This window comes from Hyaena hyaena, unplaced genomic scaffold (assembly GCF_003009895.1).
Source record: "Hyaena hyaena isolate Hyena2069 unplaced genomic scaffold, ASM300989v1 scaffold_16, whole genome shotgun sequence".
In the NCBI taxonomy this organism is placed as follows: domain Eukaryota; kingdom Metazoa; phylum Chordata; class Mammalia; order Carnivora; family Hyaenidae; genus Hyaena; species Hyaena hyaena.
The window spans coordinates 794966-817640 of record NW_024080650.1 but is presented as its reverse complement, the minus strand read 5'-3'; the positions used below and the strand labels follow the sequence as shown (position 1 = coordinate 817640).

Below are 22675 nucleotides of genomic sequence, written 5' to 3'. Positions count from 1 at the left end.
CATTCAGGGAAAACCTTAATCCTTACCAGGCCCTATGCAGTCTGCTTCAGACACACAACCCCGCACAATGAACAAACATCTCATTACTACTCTCTTCCCTTCACTCACTCTACCCAAGCTGCACTGGCCTCCTTGCTCTCACAAAGCACATACCATGCAAACTACTCCCTCAGGGCCTATGACAATCATAGATGGTCATCCACTGTGACCCAGCAATTCTGAGTTCTTTGTAGAACTAGCACTTGCTCGTGTACACAAAGACGAACGTACAACCATTCTCACTACAGCACTATTCAGAATGGCAATACATTGAAAACCACCTAGGGGGCGCCTGGCTGATTCAGTCAAGTAGAGCATGTTACTACTGATCATGAGTTCAAGCCCCATATGGAGTATAGTGATGACCTAATTCAAAAGAAATTTTTTTTTTAAGAAGAAGAAAACCGCCTAAATGCTCATCTGCAGAGAGTCAGATCAATGAACCATTCCATATCTGTAGGTCTGCAGAACTAACAAGGAGCTCCTCAAGGCATTCCGATAAGTAGGGAAAAAAAATAGCTGCAAAACAATGGGCCTAGAGTATGTGTACGTTTAGACATATTTAGGTAAGTGCATACAAAAAAAATGAAATGGAAGAATAAAGAAGTGGAAAATTAGGAAGAGGGGCCAGTATTTTCATTCGATAATGACTGAATTAGGTCTTTAAAGGTACTTTAAAGGTACTCCGGGGTTTATAAAACAGTGAAGCAATTTGCACTGTGTATTCAACTAACACATATTTATTGATACTGCACCTGAGACGCTGCTCTGGGTACCAGAACACAACAGTGAAGAAGTCCTTGCTCTCATGGAGTTCACATTAGAGAAACAACAAATAATCCCAGAAACATCCCCCACCCCCACATACAGGTGTGTATATGTAACACCAAGCAGAGATAAATGCTATGAAAAGAAAAAAACAGTGAAAGAACAAAAGGTGCAGGGACGCCTGGGTGGCTCAGTCAGTTCAGTGTCCAGCTCTTGATTTCAGCTCAACTCATGATCCCAGGGTCCTGGTTTCAAGGCCGGCTCTGGGCATGGAACCTGCTTAAGATTCTCTCTCTCTCGCTCTGCTCTTCCTGTTCCGTCTCTCTCTCTCTCTCTCTTTCTCAAAAAAAAGGGGCACCTTGGGTGGTTCAGTTGGTTAAGCATCCAACTCTCGATTTTGGTCACGATCTCATGGTGGGTCTGAACCCCATCCACATTGGGCTCCATGCTGGCAGTGCAGAGCCTGGTTGGGATTTTCTCTTTCCCTCTCTCTCTGCCCCTTCTTTGCTCACGCATGCATGCACGGGCTCTCTCTTTCTCTCTCTCAAGATAAAGAAATACACTTTAAAATGGTGGGGGGGCAGAAGCCTGGGTGCCTCAGTCAGTTAAGCGTCTGACATCGGTTCAAATCATAAACTCACGGTTCATGGGTTCAAGCCCTGCTTTGGGCTCTGTGCTAACAGCTCAGAGCCTGGAGCCTGCTTCGGATTCTGTGTCTTCCTCTCTCTGTGTTCCTCCCCGGCTCGCTCGCTCTCCCTCTCTCTCTCTCTCTTGAAAATAAATAAAGATTTTTTTAAAAAAGGTGAAGGGCGCCTGGGTGGCTCAGTCGGGTGAGCGTCCGACTTCGGCTCAGGTCATGATCTCACGGTTCGTGGGTTTGAGCCCCGCGTTGGGCTCTGTGCTGACTGCCAGCTCAGAGACTGGAACCTGTTTCAGATTCTGTATCTCCCTCCTTCCCTGACCCTCCCCTGTTCACACTGTCTCTCTCTCTCTCTCAGAAATAAAGAAAACATTTAAAAAATTTTAGAAAAAAAAAGTGCTACTTTTAAAAGGGCAGCTAGGGAAGGCATCTTGGAAAAGGTGACATTGGCTTTCGTCAGTTTTATGTACCAGAATCCCTTGAAATGCTAAATGGGGAAGTACTTATAAGAGGACCACTTAGAAACAGATATGCTGAAAGCAATCTTCCCATAAGAAATACTGGCCCAAATGACTTGGGGCTTCAGTCACACGTGGAAGACCCCGCACTCTTATCCTAGCATGAGCTTCAGGACCAGAGGGAACGTCAATCCTCACTCCACATCACACTGGGCATGCCATGGACATCTAGGAACCTCAGTGTCCTCAAATGCACACGGAGAGAAATCCTATCCACCCGAAGTGATACAATAAGAATCAAACTATTACAGCACGTGAAGTGCTTACACATTGCCTCACATTAGTAGGTGTTCAGTAAGTGACAGCTAACGATATTTATTATTTATATGGTGGGGACATTTAAGTGTGCAGGACGAATGGTAGAAAGGGCAGAGGGAGAAAGAACAGAATCACAGAAGGGGTGTGAGGGCAGTCTATACTAGATGACCATGATGCTGGAGAAAGGGGGTCAGCTTCCCCACTGTCAGAGACTCGGGCATTTGCTTCTTTATACTTTGAAAACCCGACATTATGACAGCTTTGGAATGTGCTACTTTCTCCCAGTGTGAAAATAAAACAACTGGTTTATGACAAAAATAAACTTTTACAGGCTAAATGAATACAAATGCAGCCTCAACCCAGGATGCAAAGCAATGGAAAGTGCGTGGGTGAGAAAGTGATGCTGCAGGCATGCCATTCAACTGTCACCCCGTGCTGCCTCCCACCGCCCCCCACCTCCTGCCCCCAGGTAGATAAATACACATGGGCACAGCTCAGGTGGCAGGTGTTTTTCAGCTTGAGCAAATCAAGAACTACCTGCCCTGGGGTTCTATATAATCTTGTATTTTAAACACAGAGTACCATTGTTTAGAACGATTTTTGAAAATTGCTCTTCAAAGATATTGATTATAACAGTGCCAGGCAGCCATGGGCTCTGTGAACACACCTGGGACACACCCTGACTTCACCAACTATACTATCCAAGTTTACTAGCAATCCTACATCTCCTTGCAAAACTAGATGCTCCTCAAAGGGCTGGGAGATGTGGAAGGTAAGCCAGATTTTTAAAGTCGGGGGGAGGGGGTCAGAGCCCAGTGGCGGGCTAGCCAGGGTCTATACTTCCACCTGATAAAGGAAGGCCTGAGAACCTAAGGGGGGCCTGCCTTTGACTACTCTGTGCACTGTGTCTGACCACAACATCATAGGACTTTCACAAGGCTCCTCTAACAGCCCTTCATCACGGTCTAAACAACTGCTTTATCAATATGTCATTCTCCCCCCCCAAAAAAAAACCTCTAAAAGGAATAATGTTCTGTTGAAGAATGTTCTCAGAAGGGAAAACTATTCTCTCTGTCCCATCACCGCTACCACCTCTGCATCTCCTACCAACAGATCCCAGCAGAAGAGCTGCTCCACAAAGGTGCTACGTTTACACGTTTGCTGAACTGAACGCACCACAAAATCAAGATGTGGTACAGCTGCAAGAGCCTGGCTCCAGCGGTTCTCAGATTTGTCTGCTAATGGAGCTCTGTCTGATAACCACATTTTTTTCTGATAAACAAATTTTATTCAGAAATTCAATATGTAGAAGATAAATAGGATCGACCAGTTCAGAATCAAATTAACCTTTGTAGTTTGCAACATACTCAGAGGGAACACGGTCCAACACCAGCACTTTGAGCAGGAGCCGAGGACTAGAGCACTTACACAACCTGTTTGGGTTCGTACAGAGGCTGGGGCAGAACCGGGATAAACAGTCCCCAGCTTCTGAATCCCGTGTGGTTCTTTTCTTACTAGCTGAGCTGTCTGCCAGCAGGTGCTCACCACTCTGGGCTGCCTGCACATCACCACCGGCTTGAACCCTCTCTTCAGAGCTCCCCCCGCCCAGCAGCACCCCTCAGCCCCCACCTTGTGACGGCAGCTTCAGCAGTCGTTTTCAAGGTGTTCTGCAAATCGGTGCTTTTAGGGGTTTTGTGTTTCAGGTAAATTTTGATTTTTAAACATTCTTTTTCACTAACATCTTAGAAAATGCACACTGTGTTGTCAGTTTAAATTTTAAAATAACCAACAAATTAATGTATATCATCAATCAACCAGCTTTGTTAGAGAAACATAAAAATCCTCCTCTTAATCTGTGCATATACTTTGGCCTCTCTCAGAAGTCACTGACTTAGGGATGCCCGGGTGGCTCACGAGGTTGAGCATCTGCTCCTGATTTCGGCTTAGGTCATGATCCCAGGGTCATGAGATCGAGCCCCGTGTCAAGCTCTATGCTCAGCATGGAGCCTGCTTAAGATTTTCTTTCTTTCTCTCTGTCCCCATCTTTCTCTTTCTCTCTCTCTCCTCTGCTCACGTTCGCTTGCGTGTGCGCTCTCTCTCTCGCTCTCAAAAAAAAGATAAATAAAAATTTAAAAAGAAGTCGCTGACTAGAAAAATTATAGCCTCCTGCTTGTTTTGTTGCTCTTGTTGCTTCACGTGTTGGCACAACAGATACACAACCCAGGGGAACCATGGGGTTACGCACAGCTGCGTGGCTGACACTCCCCCAAGGGCCACTGGCAAGCTGACGCACAGCGCCTGGCACATAACAGGGACCCCATGAATTTTGATTCATGAACTCAGTATCAAGTGAACCCCAAGTACTATCATGGTAACACATAATACATACAGTTTCCACGCTTGTGTTGAAGTTTGGGGTGCCTTGCTATAACCTCAGGTATTCTTCAAATTCTGGCATAAAGGTAAGTGCTCCCCACACTTGGACAATGACATTTTACTTAGCTTAGCATGACCTATCTACCCTGCTCTCCGGCTCCATAGTGGACCTCTGAAGCCCAGAAAATAACCTCGGTTCTCAGTTTAAAGATATGCTGGAAAGAATTCTAAGCCAAAGGGAGTGGAGAATACAAGGGCACATTAGTCCCCTGATCTCCTGAGCCGTCTGGCTTCCTGTGTACTGTTTACTCGGTTACCTCCTCACTGACAGGAACCATCAACTAGACCAGCCCCAAGTGAGGGATACAAAAAATACTTGAACTGATTTCTTTTTGAAGTCAGGGAAATAAAATGTCTGAGAGAAAGAAATCCAGAAAGTCAGCTGCAGATGAAAAACTGACGGCTATGGCTCTCTAAGGGATGCGCAGTTTTTAAAAATATAGTTCATAAATCATCTATCAAGTAAAAGGAAGAAAAACAGAATGGTTTTGAACTCCCATGCAGTCAAAAATATAATAAACAACACAGCTACTTATTGTTAATAAAAACTAAAATGCCAAAACAATTCAGAATACCCCATACATTTAGTGTCACGTGTTTAACTACTAGTAGAGTATATACTTATTTAAAAAATCACGATACATAATTGGTATTTTCCTCATTTTCCACAGGTAACTGCTGTTCATTTTCTGTGTGTTTTTCCAAAAAGTTTCCTTCACCCATATCAATGCATGTACATAAATACACACCCCCACGCCCCCCACACACAAACTTTATCTGAATTCAACAAATAACTCCCAAAGGCCTGTGCAATGAGGAACACAATGGTCACAGTGAATGTGGTTCCTGATTTAAATTTTTTACAGAAACGATATCCAATATATTACTCACAAAACATTTTTTAAATGAAAACTTGACCACCACCACAAGAAGCAGGTAAACTCGATACTACTACAATTTTATAGACCAAAAAACTGAAATGAGAGGTCCAGGACTCTGCCCAGAAACTTACCCAGTATCTATAGGAAACCAAGTCAGGCCTCGTACACAAGTGACAGAGGACTCCAGAACTAGCACTCTCGCCATGATATAAAGGTGGTAAGTGATAATAAAGTGATGAGCAATAAAAGTTCGCAATCTAAGAGATAAGTTTGATATCAGAAATCAGATAATGATTAACTGGTACTTGTATGTCAGAGCTTACCTAAAGGCAGCAACTAGTGGCGCATAAATGGAGTCTCCATCATAAACGTATAAATGGTCCCAACTACATTCTGTAGCAAAATGATTAAAACGAAGCCTCATTATTCTATTTGGCCTGAAAAGAACAAAAAAAGGAATTTATAATAATCGGCATAACTATCAAACATTTGAGACAAAAACAGAGATAGATTTTTAAAGACAAATTTACAAGGAGAGAAGAAATTAATAGTACATAAACAACATTTCTTCATTTGTCAAAGATGTTTTTTGTACTTGCTATGTGCGAGAGACCCCTCATCATACGATGGCAAACGAGCAGACATGTCTATGCCTCTTCGGGCCCTAGAGCCCATACAGTGGCTATTCTTTAACAGCCTGTGAACCAACCCTTTAGCTGTTCTTTTCTGCACTTCCTTCCCTATTCAGATTCCACACTACATCATTTCACGCACACAACTGCCAGTTCTTTAAACTTACCTACCCTCCTGCCTTTTCCTGGAACTACCTGGCAAAGCCCTGGTCTAGAGGAAACCAGTGATCTCCTCCGACTCAGATTAAATGCAAAGAAAACTAAGTTGTGCCAGAGGTAGTCACCACGCTGGGTAGGCTGGTTCCAGGACTGGTCACAGCTCACCAACTTCAAATTGGCACTTTAATTCTGCCAGCAGTCCTACTACTAATTCTCTCTCCCTCCTTCCCCACAATTGCTACTAACTCCCAATTACTATTTCAAACCATTCGGTCCCACCTCCCTGCTTAAGCTCAGCACTCTGACAAAAATCTCTCAACTCCCCATTTCCCAAAACAGATACACTTGTCTACTCCTCCTTCTCTCTCTTAAACATTTCACATCTCCCTCTCATCTGGAACTTCCCACATCTGTATTTAAATCTCCTTAAGTCTCACACATTTTACAAAAAAACACAAAACATAAAAACTTCAAATCTCAACTCTCCTTGCAGCTATTACCCAACCTACCCCTCTTTTCTCCTCTAAAGAGAGTGAAACTGCACACAAGACTTTGCTTTCTGTTTCCTCACATCCCACTCACCCACTTTGCTCTCAAACCTGGCTTCCACCCAAGCGCTCCATTCAAAAAGCTCGGTAAAATCAGCACCACTTATACCCTGGTGATGCCTAATTATATGTCTCCAGTCTAGGCCTTCTGTCTACCCCACACGTGTCTACCTAACATCTCTCAGCAAACAATTAAATAAGTACTTAAACAAGTCAACTCAGCTGATGATGACTACTGTGAAGAAATGAAAGGAATGTGATGTACACAACAGGTGGTGGGGAGGTACCCCAGAAAGCTTTGGAAGAGAGGAGAACGACAAGAGATAAGCCATGTGAGAAAAGCTGGGGAACAATGTTCGGGCGGAGGGAACGGCACAGTCCTAAAGTCTTAGTGAGAAAGGGGTTGATGTGTCCAGGCAATGTGAAGAAAATCAACGTATCTGAAACAGAGCAAATAGAGGAAACCATAGGAGACGACAAGCGAGAGGTGGGCAAGGGGCACCAGCAAAAACCAGGAGGCCAATTTCGAGGCCATCACAGTGGCCCACAAAACAGAGGATGGCTGGCATCTTACAACAACTGTAGAGACAAAGATGGAAGGGAGATCGTAGATGGACCGGGAACACATTCTAGAGGGAGAACAGACAGAACTTACTGGCAGGCTGAATGTGGGGATAAGGAAAGGAAGGAATTAAAGTTTTTTTGCTTAGGCTGAGGAGGAACCACCACCAAGAGCACACTTGGAGGAATGCTGGAGGAGGGGGTCAGGAATAAACTGATAGAAAGAGCAAGAGCAAACAACTCCTTAAAGCAGCGATTCTCAAAGTGGGGTCCTCCTCACCATGCCGGGGTCCTGGGGCCCTTTCAGGTGGTCTATGAGATCAAATCTATATTCACAATAACCCTAACATACCTTGTGCCTTTCTTAGCACGTTGGCATTTACTAATGGTGCAAGAGCTGTGGTGAGTGAAACTGCTGGTACTTGAGAATAGAGCAGGGCAGAAGCACCAAATCGTACCAGTAATCACCGTTATTCTTCAACATTACACATTCACAAAGGAAAAAGGAGTTTCATTTAAGGATATCTTTAGTAAGCGGTAAAAACTATTAATTTTATCAAATCGTGGCCCATGAGTACCCATCTTTTTAATATTCTGCCTGACAAGCTGGGAAGTGTACATAAAGCACTTCTGTCTAACAAAGTACTGCAGGCTCCAGGAAAATCGCTTTTGCAGTTGTTTGAGTGCTGAGCTGAACCTGTCACTTTTTTCTTGAGCACTACTTACTTATCATTTTTACTTGAAAGGACAACTAAAAAACTATGGTTACTCAGACTTGGATATCTGGTAGATACTTCCTTAAAAATGAACAAAGCAGGGGCGCCTGGGTGGCTTAGTCGGTTAAGCGTCCGACTTTCGCTTAGGTCATGATCTCGCGGTTCATGGGTTCAACCCCGCATCGGGCTCTGTGCTGAGAGCTCTCTGCCAGCTCAGAGCCTGGAGCCTATTTCAGAGTCTGTATCTCCCTCTCTCTCTTACCCTCCCCTGCTCACGCTGTCTCTCTCTCTCTCTCTCCTAGAAATAAATAAAAATATTAAAAAAAAAGTTTAAAAAAAAATGAACAAAGCAGGTCTGTCACTTCAAAGAAAACAAGTGGCAGTATTTGTTGCCGAAGATAAAATACAGGCTTTCAAGCAATAATTAGTTTTGGAAAATTTGTCTCTGCCACACATATAAAACTTCCCAATGCTTAAATTTTTCTAATGAGGTTAAATGGTGACATTAACCAATGTGATTTTTTTTCATATTGTATCATGAAATATGTCAAAATTTGGAAGATCTGAGCAGTTCAGTGAACCATTACTTTCTAAATAACTCATATATCCTGTTACAAAATCATGCAAGGCTTAAAGATCCATTCAAAAGTATAAGAAAACCCCAAAGATTTTAATTTAAATTCCAAAAGTTCACTTATAATGGTTTAGATTCCACATTGCAATTTACGTATAAGAAATTAGCACTTGTCAGGGCACTTAGGTGGCTCAAATGGTTAAGCAGCCAACTTCAGCTCAGGTCATGATCTCACAATCTGTGAGTTCGAGACCCGCGTCAGGCTCTGGGCTTCCAGCCAGAGCCTGGAGCCTGCTTCTGATTCTGTGTCTCCCTCTCTCTGCCCCTCTCTGCTTGCTGTCTCTCTCTCTCCCAAAAATAATAAACATTTAAAAAAAGAAAGAAATTAGCACTTGTCAAGCTTTGATGCAGTATCAAAGACCATCCAAAATTATTTGAAAATGTTATTAAGATAGCCTTCCTTTTCCTACTATACATTCAAGTGAAGTCTAATTTTCTTCACATACTTGAACCACAATAACACATTCTAACAAAGTGAACGCAGGAGAAAATATGATAATCTAGCTATCTTCAATTGGGTCAGACATAGAAGAGATTTTTTTTTAATGTTTTTAATTTATTTCTGAGAGACAGAGAGAGAGAGAGAGAGAGCGTGAGCAGGGGAGGGTCAAAGAGAGAGGGAGACAGAATCCGAAGACAGGCTCCAGGCTCTGAGCTGTCAGCACAGAGCCTGGCGCAGGGCTCAAACCCAAGAAACATGAGATCATGACCTGAGCTGAAGTCAAATTCTCAACCGACTGAGCCACCCAGGCGCCCCGAAGAGATTTTTAAAAAATGTAACACGGCACCATTCTTCTCACTGATCTTTTTTTAAATATAGGGTTTCCTTTTTCATAAAAATATGCCATTTTGTGCTAACATGTAGTAGGTTTGTTATTGCTTTTAAATGAGTTAATAAGGAATTTCCTTAGTTTTAATTTATAATATAATGAACACAGATAAAACCCATACAAACAAAAGTTATTTGGAATTTTCAAAATTTAAGAGTGTAAAGGGGTCCCGAGACCAAAAAGTTTGAGAAACACTGCTTTAAAGATTTGCCATGGAGAGAAGAAGTTATTTTTATTTTCCTGCCCACAATAAAAATAGATACTTAGAAAAAATGATATAATATTGTAATCTTCTAATATTGTAAGCAAACCGTTCAAAATATTCAACAGTTCTAAGCATTATAATTAAAAATATACAAACTTCTGGGGTGTACAATTCATTCACAGCTTTAAATCAACACAAAATTGTTTTCAAATTCACAATAAAGATTAATAAAATCAAATTAATTTGTCAGATGGAAAGTTTTCAAATAAAAATATTTTAGGTACTTTTTGCTAGAGGTTGTTAATTTTACTTATAAATCAAAGTAATGCCACACTGAGCTCTTAAAAAAATTTTTTTAACCAGTCATTACTACTTACTGTCCTTCAATGAGCCATGTGCACTTCGTTTTATATTTGTAATTTCCAGGTCCATCTGTTACAAACCCAGAAGATCCAGTTAGTCTGTAATGCAAAAAACAAACAAAACAATCTAAGTCCATCAAAGTTTCACATATTAATTTCTTTAATTCTCAAATAATGCAAGTTAAACATAGTGGGTACGTTCATGCACAGTATAACCAGGAGAAAATGACTGGATTGTTATAGTCAGATTATACTAACCTAGATGAAAAAACTCCTTGCCATAAACTTAAGAAAGGGGGGTACAAATACATTAAAACCAACAGGAATAAACAAAAGCATATCTAAAGCTTCCTGAGACAGGAAAATCATACCTTGAAAATGGCTACCATGAAAATGGCTACAGGAACTTACTTATAAATATAAGCTGGTTTTTAAAAAGATCACACAGTTATAGTTACAACTGAAGTATACTTAATACAATAACACTGTGCAAAGCATAATTGTGTTGGGCAAGCACATCAAGCCACAATACACAAGGGACCCATCACGGCCATTTGGCTGCTGCTTCTGAAGGCAATCTGCCACATCCCATGGGCAGTGGCCATCAGAGCCTGTCTTCCCACACTCGTGCCAAGTTTGAAGTTTATTGATATTTTTAGGTCTTGACAATATGATAGGCATATCCTGATATCTCATTAATGTTTTGGCTGATACTAACCTTGATGCCTCAATATCTTTTCATATGCTTTGGTCATCTGTATTTCCTCCTCTGTAACTTAAAATTCCATATTCTTTGCCCACTTTGCTACCACGTTGTCTTCTTCAAATTAATGTTTAGGAGCTCTTTTTATATTAAAGAGCTCCCATCTGCATGTAAAATGTACTATAAATACATTTTCTCAGTTTACTTTTTTCTTTATATTTTGTGTCTGGTATCTTTTCCTACATAGAACTTTTTAAAATTTAAGAAGGATGCTATTTCCTTCCACATTGCTGTTTCCAGATCATCTTTCGTCCGTTTTCCACCACCAATGTGAGCTCTTTGAGACAGATGCTCTCCTCTGGATCTGCCTCCCTTACTTTCTGACTTATCTACCGACATTCCAGTTACACCTTCTCGCCCACTGATATTAGCATCTAGTTCATTCAACTACATCAGCATCCAAGATGTTCTCATCAGAACCCAGGTTTTCCAATTCTTAACTTCATCATTAACAGTCTTTTTTTTTTCCCCACCCCATATGAGTCACCCACTCCCCTGGGCCCTGCTACTACCTGTAACAGCATGAGCACCAATATCTACATTTTAAGCATCCTATACTCTGGCCACCATCTCTTTTCTCTCAAGTTCATTTAGCCCAGTTCTCCCTTCCCGGTGTGTCATCAGCCCCATGAGGACCTCCAATCCACTGAACTATCACTTCATGCTCATCACCCATCACACATGCATTTGACTTTCCCACTTACTTAAGATTCCATGGTCCATCATAATTATCATCACCTGCAAATCCTTCTTGGCTTTTTGTCCTCCTCTCCCTCTGCTGTACTTACCTGGATATTGATATCTCCATGGCTTACTCCCAACATCCATTCTAACCCCAAAAAGATTAGACTAAACTAATCATGGTTTCCTGTGCTCCCTGACAATAACGGATTAGAAATGTGTATCAGTTAAGATTAGGTCCTAACATAACTGACAGAAAAACAGAAGTAGTAATAGCTTAACCAACATAATAAAGTCCATAGGTAAGAAACACAGAAAATATAAGGGATTTCCATAATTATCAGGGACCTAATGTTCTTCTATCTAGTTGCTTTGTAATCCTCAACATGTGGCTTCTACCTCATAATCCAAGATGGCTGCTCAAACTCTAGCTTTTATTTCCACATTCTACCCAGCAGGAAGGAGGAAAGAAAAGAGAGCACACATCCCCTCCTTCTAAGCCAAACAAGGCAATTCAACTTATACGTCATCAGCCAAAACTTAATGACATATCTAAAATGTAGAGGGAGGCTGAGAAATGTAGCCACTATTCCAAATGACCATGTACTCAGTGAAAAATCAGGATTCCCTTTATTAGAGAAGTGGAAAAAAAGGAGATGAAGGGTCATTACTAGTTTCCATCACAGCGTGTAATCAAATACTTAAATGTCAGGGGAAGTCTTGATGGAGGCCTTCCAGGAAGTATTTTCTCCTTAAGAAAGTGAGCAGTAGACAGGGAGATTTGCCACATAACCTCCCTTTTGGGGAAGGACTTACAGCTTGGTTAACAGGCAACATCCAGCTGTCAGTTCCTTCTGGAGCCGCCTTGCCCCAGGTCACACCCTGCCCAGGGCAGTCCATACCACAGAGTGTAGGAAGCATTTCAATCCAACAGGAAACAACTCTGACCCGTTCTTGCTCCTGAGCCCCGCCTTTGTCAGGCCTACACTGAAGTTAAACTTCTTCCTTTGCACAGTTCTGCTCTCTGCACCCTCCTCTCACACTATTATAACCAATTTGTGCCCCAAACTCCATCTCAGCAATGCAGCCATTATGCTATGAGGTTGAACAGGAAGCCAGTACCAAGGATGACCAACCAAAGGAACGCAAAGGTCCATGAACACCAACCAACGACAGAGACCACTCCCACAGGTTACTGGTTTATTGTCTATGTGTGTGGACATACTTTAGGCCCTTCTAGTTCAAAATGTTTTCTGGCTTTCTACTATGCTTGTTCTGCTAAGGGTTTCTATGGACTTCATATAGACATGCTCAGGTATTTGCAAATCAGCATCACTTTTAGAAAAGAAATACGTCATTTTTTATTCTAAATATCTACTTAGTATTTTTAAATCTAGCATTTACATAATTTTACAGATAATGCATAGTTATGATCACAGACAGGCTTTCTGTCAACTAAAAGACAATTCTCCTTTTGTAACTTCTCTCCCCAAGTATACCCCCTCCCCACCCCCCACAGTAAGATAAACATTTAACCACCTAGTAAGCATTCTTCACTATTTTTCTTCATATGCATGAGCCCATGATATATGCACAGTTCTCTTAATTTTGGGCTACACAAATTAATTATTATACATACTTTTTTGCATCTTCCTTTTCTCACTCAACAAAACTTTGTGAGAATCTCTCCAAGTAAACAGCTATTAGTCTAACTCACTTTTTCCTGAAGCATAATATTTGAACCTGTAGAGGCTTTTTCCCCCCTGCCTTTCTCCTACTAACATTCATTTTGTTTTCAGTCAGTTGGCATTATGCACATTGCTGCAATAAATATCCCTATACATATGGCCTTACTTGTGCTTTAATTTCTAAAAATAGAGTCTTAGGAGGAGGATTACTGGGCCAAAGGAATATGAATTTTAATTGTTAAACAAGCTGCCAAATTATTTTCAAAAAGGCTGTAACAACTCACATTTGGATCAGCAATACATGTGAATATGCTATTTTCCACGTCCCCTCTGTACTAGGTACTCTTATTTCTTTTAAATTTTTAACTTGAAGGGCAGCTGGGTGGCTCAGTCAGTTAAGTGTCCAACTCTTGATCTTGGCTCAAGTCATGATTTCAGTTTGTGAGTTCGAGCTCTGCTTTGGGCTCTATGCTGACAGCTCGGAGCCTGGAGCCTGCTTCAGATTCTGTGGCTCCCTCTGTCTCTGCCCCTCCCCTGCTTTCACTCTGTCTTGCTCTCTCTCAAAAATAAACAAACATTAAAAATAAATAAACAAAATGAAGTCACATTTGTAATAAATAAATAGATAAATTCTTTTAACTTAAAATTCCCTATGTTCTAGTGAATGGCTAACAAGGGGTTACTGAAAATTTAGAGAGATTTGATAGGGTATATAAAACTATACTCGATATACCAGGTATATCAACTATACTTTCAGGTCAAGTTTTATATTCTCGTTGGCGATCCCGCTATAGACACCAGTATTGCTTATGCTCACTTCACTAGCAGTCACACAAAGGCATCGGATTAAAACATAAAGACTTTTCAACAATACAAAACCAGAAATATAAAGAACTAATTCGAGGTGCCTGGGTGATTCAGTCAATTAAGCATCAAACTTTGGCTCAGGTCATGATCTCACAGTTGGTTGAGTTCGAACCCCGCATCAGGCTCTGTGCTGACGACGCAGAGCCTGGAGCCTGCTTCGGATTCTGTGTCCCCCTCTCTGTCTGCCCTTCCCTCACTCACAATCTGTCTCTTTCTCAAAAAATAAACATTAAAAAAAATTTTTAAAAAGAATTAACTTGATGCTTCTACCAAGTTTCCAATTCAAGAACACGTTGAGGGTGATTTCTGCAGTAATCTCACCTGTTAAGATTTTCTTTGTGGTCAGGTATGTTGGACATCTGATAAACTCTGACCAAAGTTCCTTGGACATTAAAAAAGAAAAAAAAACAAAAAACAAAGATAGTCTATTATAGGAAATGTAAACTACTATATACGTGTAATTCAGTTTATTGAATGTACTGTTCAACTTCTTTATATTCTTAACTGTTACCTACAAGATCTTATCGAAATCCCATACCATGACACATTTGCCACATTATTTTTGCTTTATGTATTTAGCCATTGAGCCATATAAACTCCATAACTATTAGATCTTCAAAAATTGTCTCTTTTATCATGATAATAACCTATTATTATAGTTTGATGTTCACATTCCACCTTGTCTATTATTATAATTACTGATTTTTTTGGTCATTTTCCTAGGCCATAGCTCTTTATCTAACTCTTTATTTTTCATACTTCCTTACCAAATTTTCAGAAGTTTCTTTCTCCTAAACAGGACATGGTTAGGTTTTGTTTCTTAACCTGACAGTTTTACTGTCATAATCTATTCACATACAGTATGACATATGACTGCTATAGTGATTTGATTTCTTCCAACCAAAAATCTGAATCAATCTTAGTGAGGAGTAATTCATATACAATAAATGGAACCTTAAAGGTACCATACACACGTGTGGAACCCTCCCAAACAGCACATAAAACACGTCTTGTTAACCCTAAAAGTTCCTTCACACCACTTTGCAGGTAATCTCTAACACTGATCTTATTTCTATCACTATAGACCAGTTTTATACAACCTAATTTAATAAAGTCATACAGAGACACTCTTGTGCCTCGTTTCTTTTGGTCAGCAAAATGTTTTCTCAGTGTCGTGTCTCCGTAGTTTGTCCTTCCTATTGCTGAGTAGTATTCTACTGCATGAATATATCACAACCTGTTTATTCATTCTCCTGTTGACGGATGTTTGGATTATGTAGTTAGAGGATCTTATGAATAAAGATGCTAAGAATACTGTGTACAAGCCTTTGTGTGGGCATGTGTGGACATTCCTCTTGGATAAATACACAAAAGTAAAATCGCTGGATCAAATTATAGATATATACCTAAATTTAAAGAAACTGCCAGAATGTTTCCAAGTGGGTGTACCATCTTACACTGCCATCCCATCAAAGTACGCATCTTCTCTGCTCCCAGGTCTCGCAACACTGGCCTGGCCTCAAGCACAGGAAAGATTCTGCCCACCCCCTCAGCAATATATTGACCTACTATACTCCATGAGTGCAGCATCCCGCTGTCCAGGATCTGCTGCTATATTGTCCATGCCCCTGGCTATACTAGCCCCGTTACACACCAGTTCTGTCTGTCTGCAAGGATCACAACAGATCCTAGATCCTGTAAGTTTCCTGTAGGTCCCCACAGCAAGCTGGCTCACGAAAAGCAGGGCGCTTGCAGTTGGGAGAGCCAAGGAAACAAATCTCATGTAGGCTGCCATGTTCCTCATACCCCCCCTTGGCTTCTCTTCATAGCTAAAGTCCATTTAAGTTTGAAATCTCTGTTGCTTTCAAGTAAAACCATCCCAACTACTAATTTCACCAATTCTGAGATGAACACTTTTTTCCTAATGGACCGGAAATCAGGATGCACTGTAAAATCAATGGCATGTCACAGTTTAAAGGAAGCGTTTTCTTTTCTTAGTAGTACATGACATAAGGGTGCATTTCATACAGAATCCAAAGCGGGCTCCAGGCTGAGCCCGATGTGGGGCTCGAGCTCACGAACCCTGAGATCATGACCTGAGGCAAAGTCAGACATGTAACCGATTGAGCTACCCAGGCGCCCCTTACCTCACATTTATAAACACACAACTAAACAGATTCTCAGCACTGCAGAACAATCCTTCCATTTTCCTGGTCAATTCATTTCATACCTTACTTTCTTTCAACTTCCCAAACCTTCCTCCTCCTCTTCAATTTCAGCGGATGATCAATGAATTGCTTTACTAACTCGTTTCATGTCTGCTTTCCCCCAGTGGAATGTAAACTTCATGACGTAAAGATTTTTGTCTGTTCTATTCCCTGATTCCAGTGCCTAGAAATGTGCCTGGCATCCTAATGGCGTTAAGTGAACACTGACAGAAGAAATAAATTAGGAGAAGAAAAATATTTTCTTCCAATTACTAAGTGCATGTACTTTGCCTTCCTTTCCTCCAGTTATAATGGATAAACCAGCTAAATCCATCTAAGGTTAAACCTTCTACCTGGGTCCAGAATCCTCAAATTCTACTCAATCAGAGCACCAGCAGAACAACCTAATTCCAACCCCTACCCCACACTTCTCTCTACTGGATCAGCAGGAAATGAGTTGTTGGATTCCCTTCCTAAAAAACAAACTCCCTTGAGGCACCTGGGTGGCTCAGTCAGTTGAGTGAGCATCTGCCTTTGGCTCGGGTCAAGATCTCACGATCTTACGGTTTGTGAGTTCAAGCCTCACACTGGGCTCTCTGCTGTCAGTGCAGAGCCCACTTTGGATCCTCTGTCCCAACCCCTTGTCCCGCCCCACTCATGCATGTGTGCTCTCCTACTCTCTCAAAAATAAACTTAAAAAAAAAAAAACCCTCCTTTTATTTCACGTTCCTCTCACGCTGCTGCCACTTCTTTGCTCACTTTTACAGCAAAATTCTTGAGGATTATCTACTCTCACTGACAACATTCTCACCTACTAATTTCTTAACACATTCTAGTTGGTTTAACCCTAACCTCCCCAGCCACTTCCCCACCCCCACCGCCTACCGCCAAATCCTTTCAAGGTATATAAGCATTTGAAAGAGCTGATGCCTCCCTCTTTCTTTCTTTTTTTTTTTTAATATTTTATTTATTTCTAGGAGAGAGAGAGACAGCGTGAGCAGGGGAGGGTCAGAGAGAGAGGGAGTCACAGACCGAAACAGGCTCCAGGCTCTGAGCTGGCAGTCAGCACAGAGCCCGACGCGGGGCTCGAACCCACGAACCGCGAGATCATGACCTAAGCGAAAGTCGGACGCCTAACCGACTAAGCCACCCAGGCGCCCCAACCTCCCTCTTTCTTAAAACACTGTCTTCACTTGGTTTCCAAAACCCTGCACTCTTAATTCACTGACAACTTCTCAATCCCCTCCGCGATATCCACCTGCTGTCTCAATCTCTAGCTGTAGGAATGCCCCAAGGCTCCAACCTCAATCTGCTTCTCTCATGGGAGTCATACTGATCTCATACTGCCCCAAAACTTTAAATACCACTTCTATATTTTTTTGACAATGAAATTTTCATTTCTGTGATATGGTTAACACCATTCTCCTGATTATCCCAGGCAAAAACTATGAATAATGCAAGCATATCTGCTGTTAAAAAATAGACTATTTCATTTTTCCCTTCCAATATTTATGACTTTATTATTTTTCTAGCCTTATTACAATTAGTTAAGATCCCCATTATGATAGGGAAAAAATTGGTGATGGTAAGTATCCGTGTCTTGTTCTCAATCTCAGGGGAAAGCTTTCAGTATTTCACCAGTGTGATATTTACACTAAGTTCTTTGCAAAACCCTTCCTTAATACCAGATTAAGGAAGTACCTTTGCATTTCTACTTTACTAAGGATTTTTAACATTAGTGAGTACTGAGTTCTATTTTTTCAAAGAAAAAATAGGGTGGCTATTACAACCACTGGGTGGCTCAGTCAGTTAAGCGGCCGACTTCGGCTCAGGTCATAATCTCGCAGTTCCGGAGTTCGAGCCCGCGTTGGGCTCTGTGCTGACAGCTCCGAGCCTGGAGCCTGCTTTGGAGTCTGTGTCTCCCTCTCCCTCTGCCCCTCCCCTGCTCATGCTGCATCTGTCTCTCAAAAATAAATAAACGTTAAAAAAAAAAAAAACAAAACCAAACCCTGCATCTAATGATCATTTGCCTCTTCTCCCCTATTCTATTAATGCTGTGAATGATATTGATTTTCAAATATTAAATTGACCTTGAATTTGTCAAATAAACCCAACTTGGTCATGATCCTTTTGATATTTTGCTGCATACAGTTTGCAAATACTTTGTTTAAAATTTTTTATATGTTGGTAAGCTAGACTGACCTGCTTTTCCTTTGTCAGGTTATAACAGAATTATGCTGGCTCTATAAAAACAAGAATTTTACCCATTTTCTTATGCAGTAGAAGAGTCTGTGTAAGACTGATGCTAGTTGTGTAAAAAGTTTGGAAATATTCACTGATAAAGCCATCTGAGCCTGAAGTTTTCTTTTACGCAAGTTAGTTTTATTAGAATTTGCCATTTCATCTAAATTCTTCAAATTTATCAGAATAAATTTACTACGGAATCCTCCTATGATTTTTCCAATGTATCTAGGATCTATAGTGATGTCCTATCATTACTGATATCAGTAATTTCTCTTTTCCTCTTTATCAATCTCTCCAGCAGCTTATCAATTTTGTCTTTTTTTTTTTCAGATTTTTTTTTTAAGTAATTTCTACAATAAACTTGGGCTCAAACTCACAACCCTGAGATCAAGAGTCACATGCTCCACTGACTGAGCCAACCAGGCACGCCTCAATTTTGTCTTTTCTACTCTAATGACTGTGAATGTATTTTGCAGTTATATATTCTTGGTTGAAAACAAATCACTGATTTTCAATCTTTCTTTTTTAATGTATGCATTAAAAGCCCCAACTTTCATTCTCAGCATTGCATTTAGTTGTATCCCATCTTCTGACATATAATACTTTCATTACTATTCAGTTCAAAATTTCATATTCCCAGAGTGACTTCCTTTTTAATTCATGAATATTTTGAAGAGCACAGTAACTATACGGTTAGTATTCTCTATATGGCAATTAAAAGTGTTTTAATTTTTTTAATGTTTTTATTTATTTTTGAGAAAGAGAGAGAGAGAGACAGAGCGTGAGCAGGGAAAGGTCAGACAGAGAGGGAGACACAGAATCCGAAGTAGGCTCCAGGCTCTGAGCTGTCAGCACAGAGCCCAACTTGGGGCTCAAACGCATGAACCGCAAGATCATGACCTGAGCCAAAGTCGGACACTCAACCGACTGAGCCACCTAGGTGACCCAGGAGAAGTATTTTAAAATCTTTGTTCTGTTAATCAGAGAGAAGAGTATTAAAATATTTTTTAACAACAATGGATGTTAAAGAAAGCAGGAGGAAAACCTAACAAGGAGTAGGATATATGCATGGCTTTAAAGTGTTTCCCCACATACTGCTTATTGGTTGCAAGAAGGAAATAAAACAGTGATTAGAGAATGGAAAAAAAAAACAACAGACAATACCTCAAACAGGAGAACAAAATTATTATAAAAATAAGGGAGAGACAGGCGTCATCTGCCTCCAAGTGTGATATCCTGAGAAGGGATAGCTCCTGGGGCGCCTGGGTGGCTTAGTCGGTTGAGCGTCCGACTTTGGCTCAGGTCATGATCTCGCGGTTCGTGGGTTCGAGCCCCGCGTCGGGCTCTGTGCTGACTGCCAGCTCAGGGCCTGGAGCCTGTTTCGGTCTGTGTCTCCCTCTCTCTCTGACCCTCTCCTGCTCACGCTGTCTCTCTCTCTCTCCTAGAAATAAATAAAAATATAAAAAAAAAAAAAAAGAAAAAGAAGGGATAGCTCCTCATCTATGCAGTATTCTGACCAAGGATGCATAACTTGAATCTAACCATGAGGAAACATGAAACAAAGGCAAAATAGGGAATAGATTAAAAGAGGGAAGATGTATTCATGAAAGAATGTCCATATTATTAAAAATAAATAAATAAATAAGGAAGAGAGGCAGTAGAAATGTTCTAGATCAGGAGTCAGCAAACTATAGTCCTTAGGCCATATCCTTCCTGGTTGTTCATGTAAATAAATGTTATTGGAACACAGCCATGCCCTTTTGCTTATTGTGAATGTTCATGTCACAAGAGCAGAAGTGAGTATACAGAGACAAAGCAGAAAATATTTACTATTTGGTCCTTTGTGGAAAAGATTTGCTGACCCAAGTTCTAGATTCAAGTAGGCTAAAGAGACATAAAAATTTGATGCAATACCCAACCCTAGACCCTAGACTGGATCTGGTACTGGAGGTGAGGGAAGCAAATAATATAAAGGACATTATTAGGTCCATTGATAAAATACAGTACAAACAATAGATTAAAGGTATTATATCAGTATTAAATTTACTGAAGGTGAAAAATGGTACTTTTAACACTTAAGTCGCTTAAAACTATCACTATTCTTAGAAAATACACACCACTTAAAATTTTTTCTCAAGTTTATTTTTGAGCATGCACGCACAGGAGAGGGGCATAGGGGGTGAGGGGAGAGAATCCCAAGCAGGTTCCACACTGTCAGCACAGAGCTGGACATGGGGCTAGAACTTACAAACTGTAAGATTATGACCTGAGCTGAAACCAAGAGTCAGATGCTCAACTGACTGAGCCACCCAGGTGCCCCTGAGGTACTTTAATTTAAAGGGCCAGGGGCCATGAGAAAGATATATCTTATTCTCAAATGATTCACAGAAAACCCACTGTGTGTATGCCTGAGAAAGAGAGAAGGAGCACAGCACAAGCAAGCTCACAAATGACAGCGTATTTTTATCCCTTTGCCTCTCTGTGCTTCTGTCCAGGTATGTTTCCCAACATACAGCTCACTGATTCTCTCTTCATCTGTATCTACATTCCTAAAATCAGTTACTGTATCTTCAGTTTCTGTTTCCTTTTTTTTTTTTTTTTTTTTTGAGACAGAGTGAGAGAGGGAGGGAGTGAGGGAGAGGAAGAGAGAAAGCACTCGTGCACAGGGCAAGAACATTGACTGGGGGAGACAAGACGGAGAATTCTAAGCTGGCTCTACACCTGAAGCAGGGCTTACAACCATGAGCTCATGACCTGAGCAGAAATCGAGGGTCAGATGCTTAACCAACTGAGCCAGCCAGCCAGGCACCCTGTTCATTCTTTTTTTATTATTTTCTAATTCTTTGCTGAAATTGGTGATGTCAGTTAGATTCTTAGAGCTATCTATCAATTATTTAAAAGTCTGTTTCTAATCATTCTAACTGCTGACTTCTGCGTGTCTCCAACAGTGTTGTTCTTCTGTTCTAAGATCCAATTCAGAATCCAACACTGCAGTTAGCTGTCCTGTCTTCTTGCCCCCTTGAACTTTTTTTTTTTTTAATAATTTAAATTTGGGGTGTCTGGGTGGCTCAGTCGGTTAAGTGTCCGACTTCAGCTCAGGTCATGATTTCACAGTTCGTGGGTTCCAGCCCCGCGTCGGGCTCTTTGCTGACAGCTCAGAGCCTGGAGCTGGTTTCAGATTCTGTGTCTCCCTCTCTCTCTACCCCTTCCCTGCTCAGCTCATGCTGTCTCTCTCTCAGAAATAAATAAAACATTAAAAATTAAAAAAAAAAAAAGAAATAATAGAGTGATTCCTTGTATATTTTGACCAAGTTCCCCAAATGGTAACATTTTTCAAAACAACAGTAAAATATCATAACTAGAATACTGATGTTGATAAATCAGTCCTATTCAGATTTTTATTTTACACTCATTTGTGTGTGTGTGTGTGTGTGTGTGTGTGTGTGTGTGCTTGCATGGAATACTTTTTCCATTCTTTTACCTTCTACCTACATATGCTATTGAATTTGAAGTGACTTTCCTATAAGCAGCATATAGTTGAGTCACATTTTTTCATCCAATCTGCATTTACATTTTAGGTAATTATTACATTTATAGTAATTACGGAAATGTTAATACTTAAGTCGGCCACTCTATTATTCGTGTACAGTTTTCTTAGTGGTTACTCCTGGTACCAGAATAAACATATGTGACTTATAACAATCTACTGGTATAATGTTCTACCACTTTTAGTGGAGTATGGCAACCTCACTTCCATTTAGGTCCCTTCTCCTCACCATTTTAAATATCATCATATTTAGTATCAGATGACTTTATAGTTTTTATTCAGTCACCAAATATAATTGCTAAAACTCATGAGAAAAAGGAGAGTCTATTACTGTATGAACCTGTATTTCTGCTCTCTCCATTGTTCCTTCTTTTTTCTTGATGCTCCAAGATTTACTCTTTTATCATTTCTTTTCTGTTTCAAGAATTTCATTTAGCCAATCTTCAATGCTAGATCTGCTAGCAACAAATTCTTTTTTATTTTCCGTCATC

At 40.7% G+C, this 22675-nt stretch overlaps 1 protein-coding gene across 1 annotated transcript in view; it reads right to left on the bottom strand.

Annotated features, from left to right (window-relative positions):
* ATRN (attractin) overlaps positions 1-22675 on the bottom strand; it is a 204332-nt gene that overhangs the window by 114658 nt on the left and 66999 nt on the right. Inside the window, exons 7-8 of the mRNA XM_039224093.1 lie at positions 10203-10286; positions 5864-5977 (exon numbers count right to left, since the gene is read on the bottom strand). Coding sequence (XP_039080024.1) covers positions 5864-5977; positions 10203-10286 — 198 coding nt within the window. The remainder of the gene's footprint in view (positions 1-5863; positions 5978-10202; positions 10287-22675) is intronic.